General features: G+C 34.3%; 1 protein-coding gene across 4 annotated transcripts in view; it reads right to left on the bottom strand.

The window, feature by feature from the left end:
* Nucleotides 1-5,318: 5,318 nt before the first annotated feature.
* MINDY3 (MINDY lysine 48 deubiquitinase 3) overlaps nt 5,319-16,166 on the bottom strand; it is an 84,053-nt gene continuing 73,205 nt past the window's right edge. For all 4 annotated transcript variants that reach the window (XM_077897080.1, XM_077897079.1, XM_077897082.1 and 1 more), the window contains 4 exons: nt 13,640-13,712; nt 11,168-11,255; nt 7,908-7,979; nt 5,319-6,273 (listed from right to left, as the gene is read on the bottom strand). In XM_077897080.1, coding sequence (XP_077753206.1) covers nt 6,124-6,273; nt 7,908-7,979; nt 11,168-11,255; nt 13,640-13,712 — 383 coding nt within the window. In that variant the 3' untranslated portion in view covers nt 5,319-6,123. The remainder of the gene's footprint in view (nt 6,274-7,907; nt 7,980-11,167; nt 11,256-13,639; nt 13,713-16,166) is intronic.

Genomic DNA, 16,166 nt, shown 5'->3' with positions numbered 1-16,166 from the left:
TGTTCAGGGGGTCCAGAAGGAGGCCTGAAGCCTCTGGGAACAAAACCAGTTTTTCTAGGATTATGGATCTAACAGGTCAGACATTGTTGGTAGAGCACTCAGAAAATTTTATAGGATTCTCTCTGTCAATGTCTATTCATAACTGGAGTCCGTTTAAGTGCACGATGGTGGGCGAAGGAATGCAAAAACTGAAAAACGGGGTTTGTCATGGTGCCAGGGAGAGCTAAGTGGTTATCTTGGGTTTCCCAAAGCCCTGACTGCTAGAGCCATCATTCACTCATCTTATTTTCTGACTCAGGAGCACACCATTGCCACACTAAAAGGACATCAGAATGGCAAAAGTCTGGCAATGAGGGGCTATTTCTTACAGAAGGAGAATGGACTTCACGCTACAATCTTAGAAGTTCTATATAAATACTATATAAAGGAGGCTTAGAATTACTTATTGACAATGTTTTCCATATAATGTACAGATCAAATAAACCTAATTACCCCATATAATTTACATATCAAATAAACCAAGTTACTTTAACAAAACCGACTGGAATATTCCAGGTCAAAAAGATTTCTCTTAGAGTTTGATTTTGCAAAGTTTGGAGAAAAAATGTCAAAAGTTCTAAAAATGTTTGCCTAAATTGGATCACAGATTATCACAGAACTTAATAATTTAAAGATAAACCTTCACAATCTGTTACCAAAAGCAGACCAGAAGTCCAAGAATACTGTCTTTTTAACAGAAAGAAAATCAAGTTCTAAATTTACACCAGCTTACTTCTGATATTAGAATTCATTTTATTTTTTTATTTTTTATTATTTTTTTTAGAATTCATTTTAAAATAATTTTAATCTTAGCCAGATTGACCACACATTAAAGATTCCTTTTCCACATACTTGCTCAACTTTCTTTTTTACATTCTGATTTTGTCCTGTTTTCCCTCTCTAAATAATCACATTCACTTTATGACAAAATTGCTTTCTTTTCCCTCAACAACAAAAAAGTGTATTTCCATTTCTCATACATTCTCTTACTGAAAACAAATCCTACTTTCCTGGCATACAAAGATAATTTCCTTATTACTTTGAGTAGACTTAATTCGTATATTATTTTGAATTCTTAATCCATAGAAACCCCAATGTCTACTGAAAATAAGAAGTAAATGACTGCAAACTGTTTTACTAGCATTCTTTAAATTTGCAAATTTATGAATATATTTCATAATTTTTGGAAACCTATGCCTGTTTCTATTTTCCAATATCTTTTCTCTGTATTAAGAAGCCAAAAGTAGATAAACTTATGTACAGTAATTGTTGCATTATTTTACTGGGAAATGGTCTAGATTTTTCAATGAATTTAACTTTTTTTTAAAACAAAATGCTACTTTTAAGTAATCTTTACATCCAATATGGGCTTGAACCTACAATCTTGAGGTCAAGAGTTGCATGTTCCACTGACTGAGCCAGGCCAGGTATCCCATAGATTTTCAATAAATTTAACTTAACTCATTTAGCAAAACTTCAATATTTCAAATATGTAAGATCCAGGAAACTATTTAAAAAGCTTACAGAAAAAAATTTTTATTCCATTTACTTGTTCTTAACATTTATGTCTAGGTTACCTATGAAAACGTACCAAATGCCTTTTCTCTATTGGTTACAGACACTTAGCAAATAATGTTTTTTCACCTGTATCTGTTAAATCAGTTTTTTTTTAACATTAAATGATCTTAATGCTTCTGCAATTCTCACTAGTTATGTATTACATATAAGCACATTGTACACACACAGAGATTTATTCATGGGTTTCCTATTTTATAGGATTTTTGTGTCCGTGATCATAGGAAATATTTGGTTGTAATCTTTCTTGTAATGTCTTTGTCAGGTTGTGGCCTCCTCTCAGTGCATTTTGGGTTCACGAAATATTCTTTTGTTTATTTTCTGGGGTTACTTGTATTATTTATTTCTCAGTGTTTGGAAGTATTTGCTAGTGAAGTCCTGAAGAACTTTCTTTGAGGGAAGGCTTTAAAGTATTGATTAAACTTTTTAAATGGATTTAAGATTTTCTTGTATCAGTTCTGCTTTATTTTTCAAATAATTAGTCATTTCATCTAATTTTTAAAATTTATTGCCATAATAGTAATATCCTCATTTCTTAAATACCTGGAGAATTTATCGTTTGTCTTTTCCTAATTTTTTCAGATTTTAGATTTTATTTATATTGAAGTTACTTAACAGAACATGTATTATTAGTTTTAGAGGTAAAACTTAGTGATTTATCCATTGCATATAACATCCAGCAGTCAGTATATCAAGTACCCGCCTTAATGTCCGTCACTCAATTAATTGCCTCATGCTCCCAACTCACCTCCCCTCTAGCAACTGTTTGTTTCCTATAGTTAAGAGTCTCTTATGGTTTGCCTCCCTCTGTTACCTTATTTTTTCCTTCCCTTCCCCTATGTTCATCAGTTGTTTCTTGAAATTTGACAAGTGAGATCATATGGTACTTGTCTTTCTCTGACTTATTTCGCTTAGCATAATGCCCTCTAATTCCCTCCACATCATTGCAAATGGCAAGATTTCAATCTTTTTGATGGCTGAGTAATATGCCATTGTGTATAAATACATCTTCATTCTTATTTTTTTCTTAGTCTTATTAGAAGGTTTATCAATTTTATTAGTTTCTGTCAATGAATAAACTTCTGGATTTGCTTTTTTCCTATTATATATCTATTTCCTTTTTCTTAAATTCTTAACAGTTCACAGTGTTTTTTAGTATATTCAGAATTATGTATCAGTTATTCTCCGGTTATGTTCCTCTACTCCATTTATCCTCAACCCCTGGGGGCTGCTAATCCCATTGCTGTCTCTATGGCTTGCTCATTCTGGACATTTCACATAAATTGAATTGTATAATAAATGTTTTTTTTTGTGATAGGGTTCTTTATCCTATTTTAAAGTTTTCAGTTTCACCTATGTTGTAGCATATGTCAGTAATTAGTATTTTTTTTTTTGTCAAATATACTCAGTTGTATGTATATACTACATTTACCCATCATTTGATGGACATTTATGGTTGTTGCCATTTTTGGGTATGAATAACTCACTATGAATGCCCACAAAAAAGCTGTTGTGTAAATATGTTTTGTGTAAATGTAGCTAGGATTGAATTGCTGGATGATATGCTAATTCTGTATTTAACTTTTTGAGAAACTGTACCAACTATTTTTCTAAAGTGACTTTACCATTTCACATCGCCACCAATGTGAGGGTCCCAATTTCTCTACCTCTTTGCCAACAATAGTTCCCATTTTGATTTTAGATATCCTAGTAGGTGTGAAATGGTATTTTGTGGTTTTGATTTGATTTTCCTTAAGGATAAATTATGTTGAGCATCTTTTCATGTTTACTAGATGGATAGCTGTATTTCACCTTTGGAGATACAGGTCTTCAAATCATTTGCACAATGAAAAATACTTATTTTTATTATGAATTCTTTACACATTCTAGACACAAATTCCCTATGATACATAGGATTTTGGAATATTTTTCTCCCATTCTATGGGAGAATTTCTGAATGAGGTCCATTCACACACAACGGTTTTAATTTTGGTGAAGTCCAGACAATCCTTTTGTATTTGGTATTTTGAGAAAACCATTGCTACGGGCTCAAGGTCATGAAGGCTTCTGTTTCTTCTGGGAATTTTATGGTTTTAGCTTCTACAATTAAGACCTCTGATCATTTTATTTTTTGTATATGGTGTGAAGAAGGACTACAAAATCTTTCTTTTGTATGTAACTCCTTTTCTCTTATTTTCTTTGATTTACTTTGAGACGAAATCCTAGCTTTCCAATTTCCAAACCTTTAATAATATATTTAAAGCCATTCATTTCCCTCTAAGCATTGCTAGTTACATCTGTAATTTTTGCTGTTTCATTTTCATCATGATTCAGTTAAAACATGTTCTAACTTTCACTTTCTCTTCAACCACTGGGTTATTTAGGAGTGTGCTGCTTAATTTCCAAACTTTTGGGGGTTTTTCTAGACTGCTTTATGGCCCAGCATATAGTAGCATATAGTCATCCACTCTTGCATGTGTAAAGAAAACATATCTAGAGTTTTATGTATAGTGTCCTCTATCTGTTGCTTAGACAGAGCCAAGGTCCAGTCCTGTGAGTAAAGATTCCTCCAGTCTCCCAGCTGAGTATCCAGATTGAGAAGGAGACCAGCACTCCCCACTGTGCTCTGTTTATACTCCTCGGCCACAGAGGAATAAAATAACCATTTGTAAAACAATTGTTTTATGCCATGAAGTTTTTGGGATGGTTTGTTATATAACAATCGTAAAAAGTATATGCTGTTTTGTAGGCTCAATGTTTATGAGAAAATCTATGCTTTTTCATAATCCTATGGAATTTGGGACCAGAGTTAGCACAATGTGTTTTATGTACATTTGGAAGTAGCTAAGATTAACAACAAAAAGACATCGCACAGCTGTAATTCTAGTAGCTAGTATCATGTGCCTGAACATAATGTCACCAAAAAGCATACATAAAGTCTTGTGTTACTTTTTTCTTATGCTAAAGCCTACTTATATTAGCGTTAACATCTATAAAAATAAAATTTAAAGAAAACCCCAAATGAATTCAGAGCAAATACATATTTAGCTAATTTTACCTGAAGGTAAAATTCTTTTTTTTTTTAAGATTTTGTTTACTTATTTGAGAGAGACAGAGAGCTGGAGCAGAGAGAGAGAAAAGCAGACACCCCACTGAGCAGGGAGCCCAATGCAGAGCACAATCCCAGGACCCTGAGATCATGACCTTACCTGAAGACTCACGCTTAACCACCTGAGCCACCTAGACACCCTAAAATTCAGTTCTTAAATTCCTAAGAGGACACTTAACACTTATTGGGATGCCTGGGTGGCTCAGTGGTTGAGCATCTGGGGAGCCTGCTTCTCCTTGTGCCTCTGCCTCTGTGTGTCTCTCATGAATAAATAAAATCATTAAAACAAAAACAAAAACAAACCCAAAAACCAAATACTCAAGTGAAGGAAAGAAAGTATTTCTGGCTATTCACACTTCAAAATTGCTGGGCAACAAACTTAGTGAAATACAGTAATCTCTCCCTAAAATACACAGGATGGGGCTTCTGTCACTGTCTGCTCAGGGTCTAGTGTTCCTGGCTATTTAGAACTCTCAAGTCAGTATATGGTTTGGTCTCCTTTCCAGGGTGTTACTGTTCTCAGGATTGCTGGGCAGAAACACTGTAAAGTATTTGTTTCCTTTGAGTCACTAATATAAAAAATGCAAAGCTACAGTTAAAGAAAAAAAGTGTTTATTTAGACCATCCACCAGGATCATAATAAATAATGCAATATACTAATGTAATAACAGATGTTCTCATGCACTTATCACATAAATATACAAGAAAGCTGGCTTATAGGGCTGCTGGGATAAATTTGGAAAAGTGTATTTGGCAATACAGTAAAAGTTAACAGTGTTAAGACTATCAAATAGATTCTCTTACCTATCATTTTTTGAAATACATCCTCTATATCAGTGAATAAATGGTAATGTTCCCTTATAGTTTCTACTTTTTATAAACATGCCAGAGCTAAGCCAATTGGCAAAGAATCCAGGTTGATAATTTATCAGTATTCCTAATGGAAACCAGATTTTAGAGAAGAAATAACAAAGATTTAACTTTTGTACATTTCAGCGTGGAAGCTGATAGACTGCAAGCCAGAATCACTGAAACCATAAAATGTCTGATTGAAATAAAAACCCAATGTATAAGTTTATAAATAGTAACTTTGATACTCAGTATACAAATGCTGTAGAGTATTAGGATGTTTATAATTTGATAAATGACCAATTATCTGTAAAAGTGATGAAGTCGGATTAAAGCTTAATTTTGCTAGTAAATTTCACATAGAGTTAAAATAGGGTAACCTTTAACATAAAGCTTTAAAACAAATAATTTAAACATATCTTAAACACTGAAAAAGTTTTGTTATTTACAATTAGTGATACCAGTGTATAGCTTAATGTAGCCAACTGCCAGTCTTGCATCCCTCTTTCAACATCTGCTATTACAATCTTCCTTATAAATACTTAGGCAAATTAGTTTAGTGAAGGAGAGCGATCTGTGGTCCACAGTAATTCAATGTATGGCCATTTGGTTTGGAGACAACGTTTAATAGGAGTGTCATCTGTTTGTAGCATGGGATCTTCAAAACCCATAACAACGGCTGTCCCTTCAACATACATTACCTGTTGAACAAAGAAAGCCACAAAAATCAACCGATATTCTTAGCAAATTGAAGGATATAAAATTTCTCATGGGCTAGCAAATACCACACTGCATATTGTTTCATATGGAACCTTAATTTTATTTCAATAGAAATTTTGTAAACAAGACGGTGATATACATTTTAACTGAGAGTATATTAGCAGTTGACTTTTAAATTTTAAGATCATAATTAAAAAAAAAAGAGCATATTTGAACCCTAAAATACATGCAGGTTGTTTCTTATAAAGGAAAAATCATCCTTTAATTAATATATTCCAGTTGGAAAAAATATTTATATAACATTTAGTTCTCACTGCTTTAATATGGAGGCCCTTGGAATGGTCATGCTGCTGCATGAGAGGAGAAGCTGTAACAGTAATAGAGTCCTCCTTTAGGGGAGGACTTCATTTTCTTTCCATTTAAAAGTGTAAGTTTCCGGAGCTGGAAGCAAACTGAATGTTTGTCATAAATTTACTATTATAACTGTGAAATGCTATTCATGTGTACTCAGTCAGTACTCATGAGAAATCATGGAGAAAAAATTAAGGGTATCAGGACATAAACAGATAAGTAGAAGAAGCCTGGCAGATAAAACTAGCCCAGGTGTTTATGTACAGTGGTGATGATCATACAAAACGTACATGGGCAGGTGGATATTGGAAACCAGTTTTATTCTGATTTAATTTGCAATAATAAACTTTCAGAACTCTCTATGAAATAAAATATACTAATTCCCTAACTCATTGTAAGGGCTCACTGTGTACATTACGTAAGTCAGTCATTAATTTCTCTTTGTAGGGATATGTTAAATACAGACTGCTTTCCTCTAAAGTATCTATATTTTTATATATTCAGTGTTTGGTACACGATTATAGTTATGTTCTTCCAATATAAAAGCTAAGCTATTTGACTAATAGCCCAAAGAAACAACTTTACTGGCTTTAACTGGGGGTTTCCATAAAAACACATTTGCATCTTTATTTTCATTAAGAGTACTTTCTAGTTGTGATGCAATAAATTTGGTATAATAAAACTACAACTCACGTTATCAACTCCCCACAGCACAATTTCCTTTTCTGAAAAATCGCCCATAAAGAATTTAATTCCAGTTATTACAATTATCAGATAAAACAGGACCTATATGATAGGCAAAACCTGATTTAAAATATCTGTACAGGGATCCCTGGGTGGCGCAGTGGTTTGGCGCCTGCCTTTGGCCCAGGGCGCGATCCTGGAGACCCGGGATCAAATCCCACTTCGGGCTCCTGGTGCATGGAGCCTGCTTCTCCTTCTGCCTATGTCTTTGCCTCTCTCTCTGTGACTATCATAAATAAATAAAAAAAAAATTAAAAAAAAATCTGTACAGCCAAGATGTATGTACAACAAAATGCATGGACATGTAATTATTTTGTCCTGGTGAAATTATTGTCCCAAAACTCCAATGCAGCTCTCAATGACTAACATATACTGATCAAATCAAAACATAACCTGTTCTAAAATATATTGTAATTATAAATAGAATAGAGACTCGGAATATTTTATGGGAATCAAACCTTGTTATATATACTCATATTTACCAATTAAGATAAAGACAAATTACTCTGAAAGACCATACCTTCTCATTATAATTTGACTGCTTCAATCCATTGTAGTGATAGACAGTAAATGACTCTGGACCACTGGAACCCTATTATAAATAAAATATTAGAATTTTAAATTATATTTTTATGATAGGCAATTTATAATTAGCAGTTGAAAGGAAAATGCAGATTTCTTAAATCCTTACCCTTTGGTTGGGCAATCTTTTGATAAAGCAAGAAGCCTTAAGACTTTATCTACTAGAAAACCTAAAACTAAAAGAGTTGCTTCTGGGGAAAAGAAGAAAGTGGAGAAGTATTTTTTTAAAGGACAGGGTTCAAAAACACAAAAATATTTCCTAAAATCTTACCTCTTTTTTATTCCTGGTTGTAAATAATTTGTTCCTCTCAGTAAATACATAAGAGCAGTAATGTCACTTTTCGTCAGCCTGCAAACAACATCTAGGTACCAGTATTTTCCATTTGGCTCACAATATCGGTTTAGGGGTTTCCACCCTTCTCCCCCATCTAAATATTGTCAGTTTTTAGGTAGTGATAAGAGCCTTATGGGAATGAAAATGCAAAATTATAGTGCTTGGAGTCTTTATTGGATATTATTAAATTACTATTTTATTAAATTTGTTATTCCTACTGCCTTAACCTTTGTTCCCAGTTAGCTAAAGATCAAGTTCAATTCTCTTAACTTGGCTTTAAGGTCATTCATGGTCTGGCCCCACCAAAAAGGTACCAGGCTCCAGTGATTTCTCTTTGATTAATACGAGGATGCATGTGGGACAAAAGCTGGTCCTGCTCCTCCTCAGAATTTGTTCCATTTTTTTGGAACTAAGAGAAGAGAGCTGTTGGCAAGGGTGGCTCCATCTTTGTAGGAGGCTTGCTGCTTCAGTTCTTGAACTCCTATAAGCTATTCCTTGCAGTTCTTTCCTTGCCCTCCCACTTCAGTCATTTCAGGCTGTCATCTGCAACCAAGAATCCTAAAATACAGAACCTAATCTACCTTTACTACTCAATTGTCTGAATTTTCTGTTTTAGGCAAACCTATTAGTCATTTTCCCATGAAAAGACTTTTTGTTGTTGGCTCTTTGCATATTCATTTTTTTAAAACCCCTTGAAAATTGAGAAAAGAGATCTAAGCTTTTGCTTTCTTGTTATCTATCAAAATGCTTTATAAAACAGAAAAATCAGTAACTTGGTCATTTTCTTAATTGTATACATGAGTTGATGGAATTAGTTTCTTGGTTAATGAGCTATTATCAGAGTTAATATACTTTATTTTACTGGAATGGATACACAACTTATATTCTTTAGTTCCAGTTATTAACAGTTGGCACAAAATGCTAAAATATCAACAGAAGGTGGTTGTAACACACTGGCGAACTACCGACCCTGGACTCCTTAGCCACTGTCTGGCTGTCTGACCTCAAGCGGTTTTCTGAAATGCTCTAAAGCCTCAATTTCCTCATTGCCAAAATGGGGGGGTGGGGGGCGGCGGCAGAGAATAGTACCTAATTTATAAGGCACACAGTAGCCAATGCATAGTTATGGGCTTAAAAGATGGCAGTTGCTCTGCGATTCTTATAAACAAATTGCCTTGAAATGCTTCTCTGTATTTCTCTCCTTGAGGCCAAGAAATGCTCTTCCCTAGCACCTACTTTAAGCATTTGTAGAGATTACAGAAGTTAGATATATATTCTCCTGGCTGTCCTTCTGACCCAGTTTTGCAACTTTACTGAGTTTCACTAAATTGGTCTGTTGGTACAAAGCGTTATACAGAGGACCTCAGTGGTGTGGGGTATGATCAAAGAGGTGTGACAGAAAGTTGAGCATGTGAGTAGGCGGGAATGTGAGGTCTTCCTCTGGAGGGTGTTTGATTGGGAAGGGAACTGAAGACTTGCATTTCTAACCAGCTTTTGCAGATTACACTTGGAAAGACCAGGGGACTAAAATTCTCTTCAGTTAGCTCAAGGAATACAACATAAAAAACTGTTTCTTGAACTAGTAAGTTCTTAGGATAATTACAAGTACTATCTTGTGATGAATTACATCTAACATGCAGATTTCCAAAAGAGGTGGTAACTATCCCACTTTTATATTTCCCAAGCACTTTTCAAAATCTGCCCCTAAAATCAGTGCTGTAATTTTTAATTTAATGCTATAAATTTACTCAACACTTATAAGATATGTAAAACACATTGTTATATTCCAAAAAAGAACTCTGAAAGAACCCTAGTAGTTGGGAGTGTGAACAGGACATCACAATCCAGTAATTTTATTTTTTTCATGAAGCATTTACTAAAATTTAAAGAAGTCTAGCTATCTTGTGATATACTTTTTGAATTTACCTCACTTTCTTTACTCAACACCAACCATAACAGATCCAGATTTAGAAAATATGGGCTCTCTTTTAATTACCAAGATTAAGTGTAACATTGTCTATTCTGTTAAAGATAATAATTTGGTATTTCAGGTTTCAATTAAGATATATCCTGACATTTTCCCTCTGTCACTTTGCTGCTTGGCCTCTCTATAAGAGAGGCAATACAGAAATTGGCATTTCTATTAAAACAATGATCTTTAACTTAAACCATGATGGTATCTGAGGAAATGATCCCAATATGCCTGGCCTAAAGCATCTGGTTTAGCAGTAAAGTCCTTCACTGAGCTAGGAAACATGAAGAAAATAATTGGCTTTGTCAATGATGTAGATGTAACTCAGGAGATTGAGACTAGCTCCTATCAAAGCCCAGTTAGAAGACATGTCCTAATATGAAATAGCATAGCTCCACTCAGAGGTTCTCCTTTTACTCTAAAATTCTCCTGGAACTTTGTCATCTCCACTACTTACGGACTCCTTTACTTTCTCTATTTATTTAAATATATTCAAAGCTCCAAAAAAGATACATACCATCTATGATAACAGTGACCCGAGAGAAGGAAAATAGGGTTCAGGTGGATAAAGAGGATCTTTCTCTTTTTATTACACATATTTCTGAATATTATCCTTCCTTTAGAGAAACAGTACCATAGTGTGTGTATACTGGTGTATGTACACTCTTCCACCACCTCCTCCTCAGATATTTTGCATTATTGTATTATAGCACGCATACCCTTCTATCCTCTCTGTATGGGAAAATATTTACATCATAACAGTGCTTTCTTCGTCTTCTATGTGCATGTTAGAACATCTTACATGAGTAGGAAAGAAGTGCTGAAATAATCACAAAAAGCTCATCCCAACAGAACAAAACATTAAGTAGATTTATTTCTTCAACTATGTTACCTGATCGGGAAAAAATTCTTGAAGGAATGGACCCAATAATATGATTCCTAATCCTTCTGGATCTAATTTATTCTTCATGAGATTTATACTATGGGAGGAAAAAAAAAAAAAAAAAGAAAAACAGTGGATACCAAAGGAGAAAAAGCTTATTTTCCTTCTTTCATAAAGATTAAATTACTAGTACTATAACACATCTGCCTGCCAAAAATCTTAAGAGCTGTTCTTTTTAGACCCTTAATGACAAATACACAGGAATGACATCTAATTTGCCAAAACTTGGGTATTTTTAAACCAGAGTACTCTGTTACTATTTAGAATTTAAATTATGATGATGACTTTGGAACATTGTCCCTTATTAGGTAAAGTAATTTTAAAAAGCTTGGCTTGTAAACGCAGGCTTATAACCTCCCAAAGGCCATTCTTCTTGTTAAATTCAGGCATACACCTATGAAGCAAATGAGGCATTTAACTTAAACCTTGGTTTTTAAGCTCAAAGAGGAAAAAAAGGCAGTGGTCTGTCAGGTAATCAAAAACATCTCCCAAAAGGCTACTTTCAGAAACCAAATGTGAAGGTAGCTTAAAATTCTTAGATAATGTAACCTGAAGAGTGAAGAGGAAAGACTATTGTTGGAGAGCTGAGGCCTAGTGAAAGCAATGAGTGGCACATACTATGTTATTCTGGGAGCAGCCTATGGTGAACAGTGCTTTGCTTAGCCTTGCCATTTAGGTGGAGCCAAGGCTGGTGAAAGGGGTTATGTGTGACTAGAAAGTAGGCAAGAGTTGTAAAAATGAAAACGGCCTTTGCAGAAAATTTTCATTTTCCATGTTCTCTCCCAAATCGTACATGCCAGGTTAACTATTCCTTGTTATGCAACATGCAAAGGATATGACAGTTGAGCGGGTCTGAGTATGGGCTGCGGGTTAGGATATGAAGGCAAGGTCATATTTAATGCATTTAATTCATTAATCCTAATGTGGCCCTGCTAGTTTATAGGCCATCACATAGCATAAATGTGACTAGGCCAAAACACAGAATGAAGAACTCAGTCCAATTTGTCAGCTACTTCTAAAAAAACAATCTAACTCAACTGGACTAACTTTATAATTGAAGGTATTTTATGTATTCTGATTAAAAAAATGAAAAGTAGGTGATATATAGCCATATATGTAAGAATTTGAGAAAAAAACTTTTCTTCCTTTTTCTCTTAAGAATTGTGAATAACCAGGGATCCCTGGGTGGCGCAGCGGTTTAGCGCCTGCTTTTGGCCCAGGGCGTGATCCTGGAGATGCGGGATCGAATCCCACGTCCGGCTCCCGGTGCATGGAGCCTCCTTCTCCCTCTGCCTGTGTCTCTGCCTCTCTCTCTCTCTCACTCTGTGCCTATCATAAATAAATAAAAATTAAAAAAAAAAAAAAAGAATTGTGAATAACCAGAATTACTGGAGTTTAATTCTCTTTTGCATATTACAGTGATATAAACAAGATGGTCTTTACTTGGAAAACTGTTAAAAAAATTTTACAAAAACCGTAATTCCAAAATATATAATTATGACAAGTTCAACTCTCTGAATTGACTTCCTCCTCTTTAAGTTGGAAACAACTGTCTATTAATAATGCATAATATCAGAGCTCTAGGTAGTAAGAGTTGGACAAACTAATTCAAATGTGAGCAATTTGAAAATGTTTGGTGTATTTTCTTTGAAAGTATGAAACAAACTATTTAAAAACAGAATAGGATCAAGTTCTAAGGACTATATTATGTTTGATGATGCTTTTGTGAATCCTTTCCTTCAGTGTTTTGTAAGCTCAAATCTGTTCATCACATAACTTTTCAGACTAAAAAAACAGGGCAGAAAAAGGAAAAGTTAGCATAGATCATAGGTGATCTTTATATCGATTGCTCAAATACAAAAATATATCCTCTTAATGAGAAAGATTTTGTCATGGATAACAAAAAGCACAAATTTATGAAAGAAGTTATAGATGTATCAATGTACAAAATATAAAAGAATGAAGAAGACATGATATTAACATCTGACAGTTCTGTAAACTAAATTCTCTAACATACTGGGGCTGCTCACAAAGGTTTTAGCCAATTTAATGATACAGAATGTCCAGTGTCTCTGATCAATGTCTTCATCTTTAACATGAAGTCAGAAACTTGCTGGCTTTCTAAGACGGGCAACTAGCAATACAGACATTACAGATAACTGTCATTACTTTCACCTATGCACAAAATTTTAAAAAATGGAAAAGATTTTGTAGCAAGAAAAATAGTGGGGAAAGGAGCATTTTCAGTATGCTGAGTCTTTGCTATACTCATCAGTTTGATTTCTTCCTAAATCTTTCTTTATATAAAAGACTAAGCTTCCTCTATGCAGGTTTAGACTTTTTTAAAAAGGCAAAAATGTAATGTTTTAAATTTAATGGAAATCTTTTTGAATCAGTTAAATAATACTTCCTACTGCTTACTATTCAGGATCTGAAACAAGGTCCAATGCTTTCATCACATCTTCTAGAAGTGAATCAGGTATGAATCCATTATCTGGGTGGGAAAAAAAAAGCATTAGCATCTTAGAATAAGAGTTTGCTTCAAGAAATGCTATGAAAAAAATCACCTAAGAGGCAACTGTGCCTATTATTAGATGCTCTCTTCTTTTAGTTTTCTTGGGAACAGAGGCACAGATTTAAAGTCAAATTACTCCTTAAACAGGCTTATATATTTCAATGATAAAAGTGTTTTTCTATTTAAAGTGATAATTATTTAGCAAGTTAGGTATATCTTTGATTAAAAATGTGAACCTTTAGATTCCCTTTAACAAATTGAATTAGAGTAAGTCTTTACCAACAAATTCCTTTAATTATAATGTCAATGATAATGTTCTTTTTGAGAGAATGTTTATTATGTGCTGTTATTATGTTATTATGCTATCTGATAGTATAAGACATGAGCTACCCCTATAAAGAACTTGATTTAAATAAAAGCCATGGATTTAATGGGAAAAATTCAAAAGTTGAAATTCAGAACAGAATCAAAGGGTTGATGAAGACTAGTTTATGGAAAATATTCCTTTTCTTGGGCTTGCTGAGGAAATAGCATTGGGAAAGGGCCCAAGCTTGGATGATGCAATAGCACTTGACACACAAAAAAAGGCGTGTAGGGCCATTGAAATCAGTTTTAACAAGCAAATTCATTCCCTTAAATGTGCAATGCCTGAGTTTCTTTACCCATTTACTCATTCCTGGAGACTGTTTCAGCTTTAAATCAACTTTGTAACAATATCCTTTTCAGGAATTAGATAATTTAAAAACAAAGTCTTGTCATGGAGAACAAGATGTACAAGCTTCTATAATCCAGAATAAAATGGAGTTGTTCTTTTGGGATGTAGCAAGTACTCTAGCAGAAAGGATATAAAGAAGTTAAGGTTTTAAAGTCTTAAACCTTGTAAGCAGATGCTTTCTCATTTGAAGAAAAACTGGACTTGACAAAAAGGCAAAGAATCATTGGAGATAATTAAAAATGTACAATTTTTAAAAGTGAAGGCTTAATACCAAATTTTCTAGTTACCACTACTTTGAGGCACAGAGAGTAAAGAACTTGTTTACAGGTACCTGTGAAAATATTCAAGCTTTGTAAGCCTAACTTTGATCAGTTTAGAAGGTAGAAAATTCATTTGTTTAGTTAAGTCACAGCTAAAACCTCAACACTCTTTGGCCACGAGATGACAGGCACAATTCTCTGCACTGGTTTTCTTGTTTTGGGGGTTATCATGTATATCCACCTGATAGAAACAGTCTGATCTCTTAACATAAGTAGAGACTCAGCTTCCACCCCCAGAAGAAGCTAACTGGCCATACAAAGTACGCAAACAGCAATGAGGAAAACAACCTTCTTCACTCAAACATGATTAACCTCAAGCATAAACATTCCAACATATTTTTAAGATACCTATGAGTATCTTAAGCACAGACATTCTGTAGAACGACAATAACTACCAACCCAGTGATTATGCACAAAATGTAGACAGTATTTTAAAATTAGACTGTAATGCAATGTTCATAATATACCAAAGACTTTTACTATACCCCTGATCAGAAGAGACAATTTTGATGTTACTTTATTCTTGAATCATACCAAATAAAGTATCAGACAAATTCTTTAAAAAGTCTGAAAGTAGATGAAGCTTAGGATATCTAGTAGTTAAACAACGAATTCCTGAGAGACGATGGAAGTAGAGATACCATGATACCTTGGTACAAAGAGCAGAAGAAATACCAGTGAGGACCATTTGCTGACCAGTCATGCAGACCTAGGTAGTGCTCTAGAGCTTGGACACATTGATAACTTAACCAGATGAACATAAACAGATTTCCAGAGGCTTTAAAGCTCAGAATGGGGAATAGCGGGGGAGGGAGGGGGGGAAAGAGTACAAAAGGGGATGCCAGTTGTGATCTCAAGCAGTTACCATGTAAATATTCAAATGCAGTTACAATGTGTTTTAAAATGCTTGAAAGGGGGAAAAGCTGTGTTTTAAAAATAAGTTTTAAATCAACAGATTGTAAAAAGTGTCAAGTGGCAGAGAAGGAATAACTCAATGTAAAAAAGTGCTGATAAAGGAGAGCCAAAGTTACAGTAAAGTAATTTCCTGATAAGCTCACCATTTGCACCGAATTCATGGTTTCTGTTCTAAAAGACAAGGGAATAATAGGGAGAGCCTAGCAAGTCTTGTCACTAGTGAAACTGTGCTGCAGGAGGAAAGTAAATCCCAGGAATTTACAGAGGAGGCAGGAGACAACTTGTGAGGAGATGGGGGTACAGGTGGTGGTGGTGGGAGCATGGCAGCACTTAGAACTGTAGTAGGTATAAGAAAGTCAAGTTCCTTGGGAATAGAGAATAAAATTGAGATCTAGGTGATTTAATGTCATTTGTTTCAGTCAAATAATAAACTCCTTTTTACTAAATGTTGTATTATACTTTACCTAATCTTATTATTAAAAA

This window comes from Canis aureus, chromosome 5, assembly GCF_053574225.1.
Source record: "Canis aureus isolate CA01 chromosome 5, VMU_Caureus_v.1.0, whole genome shotgun sequence".
Taxonomy (NCBI): Eukaryota; Metazoa; Chordata; class Mammalia; order Carnivora; family Canidae; genus Canis; species Canis aureus.
Note: the sequence above shows the minus strand (reverse complement) of the source record. Positions and strands in the feature narration are given on the sequence as shown.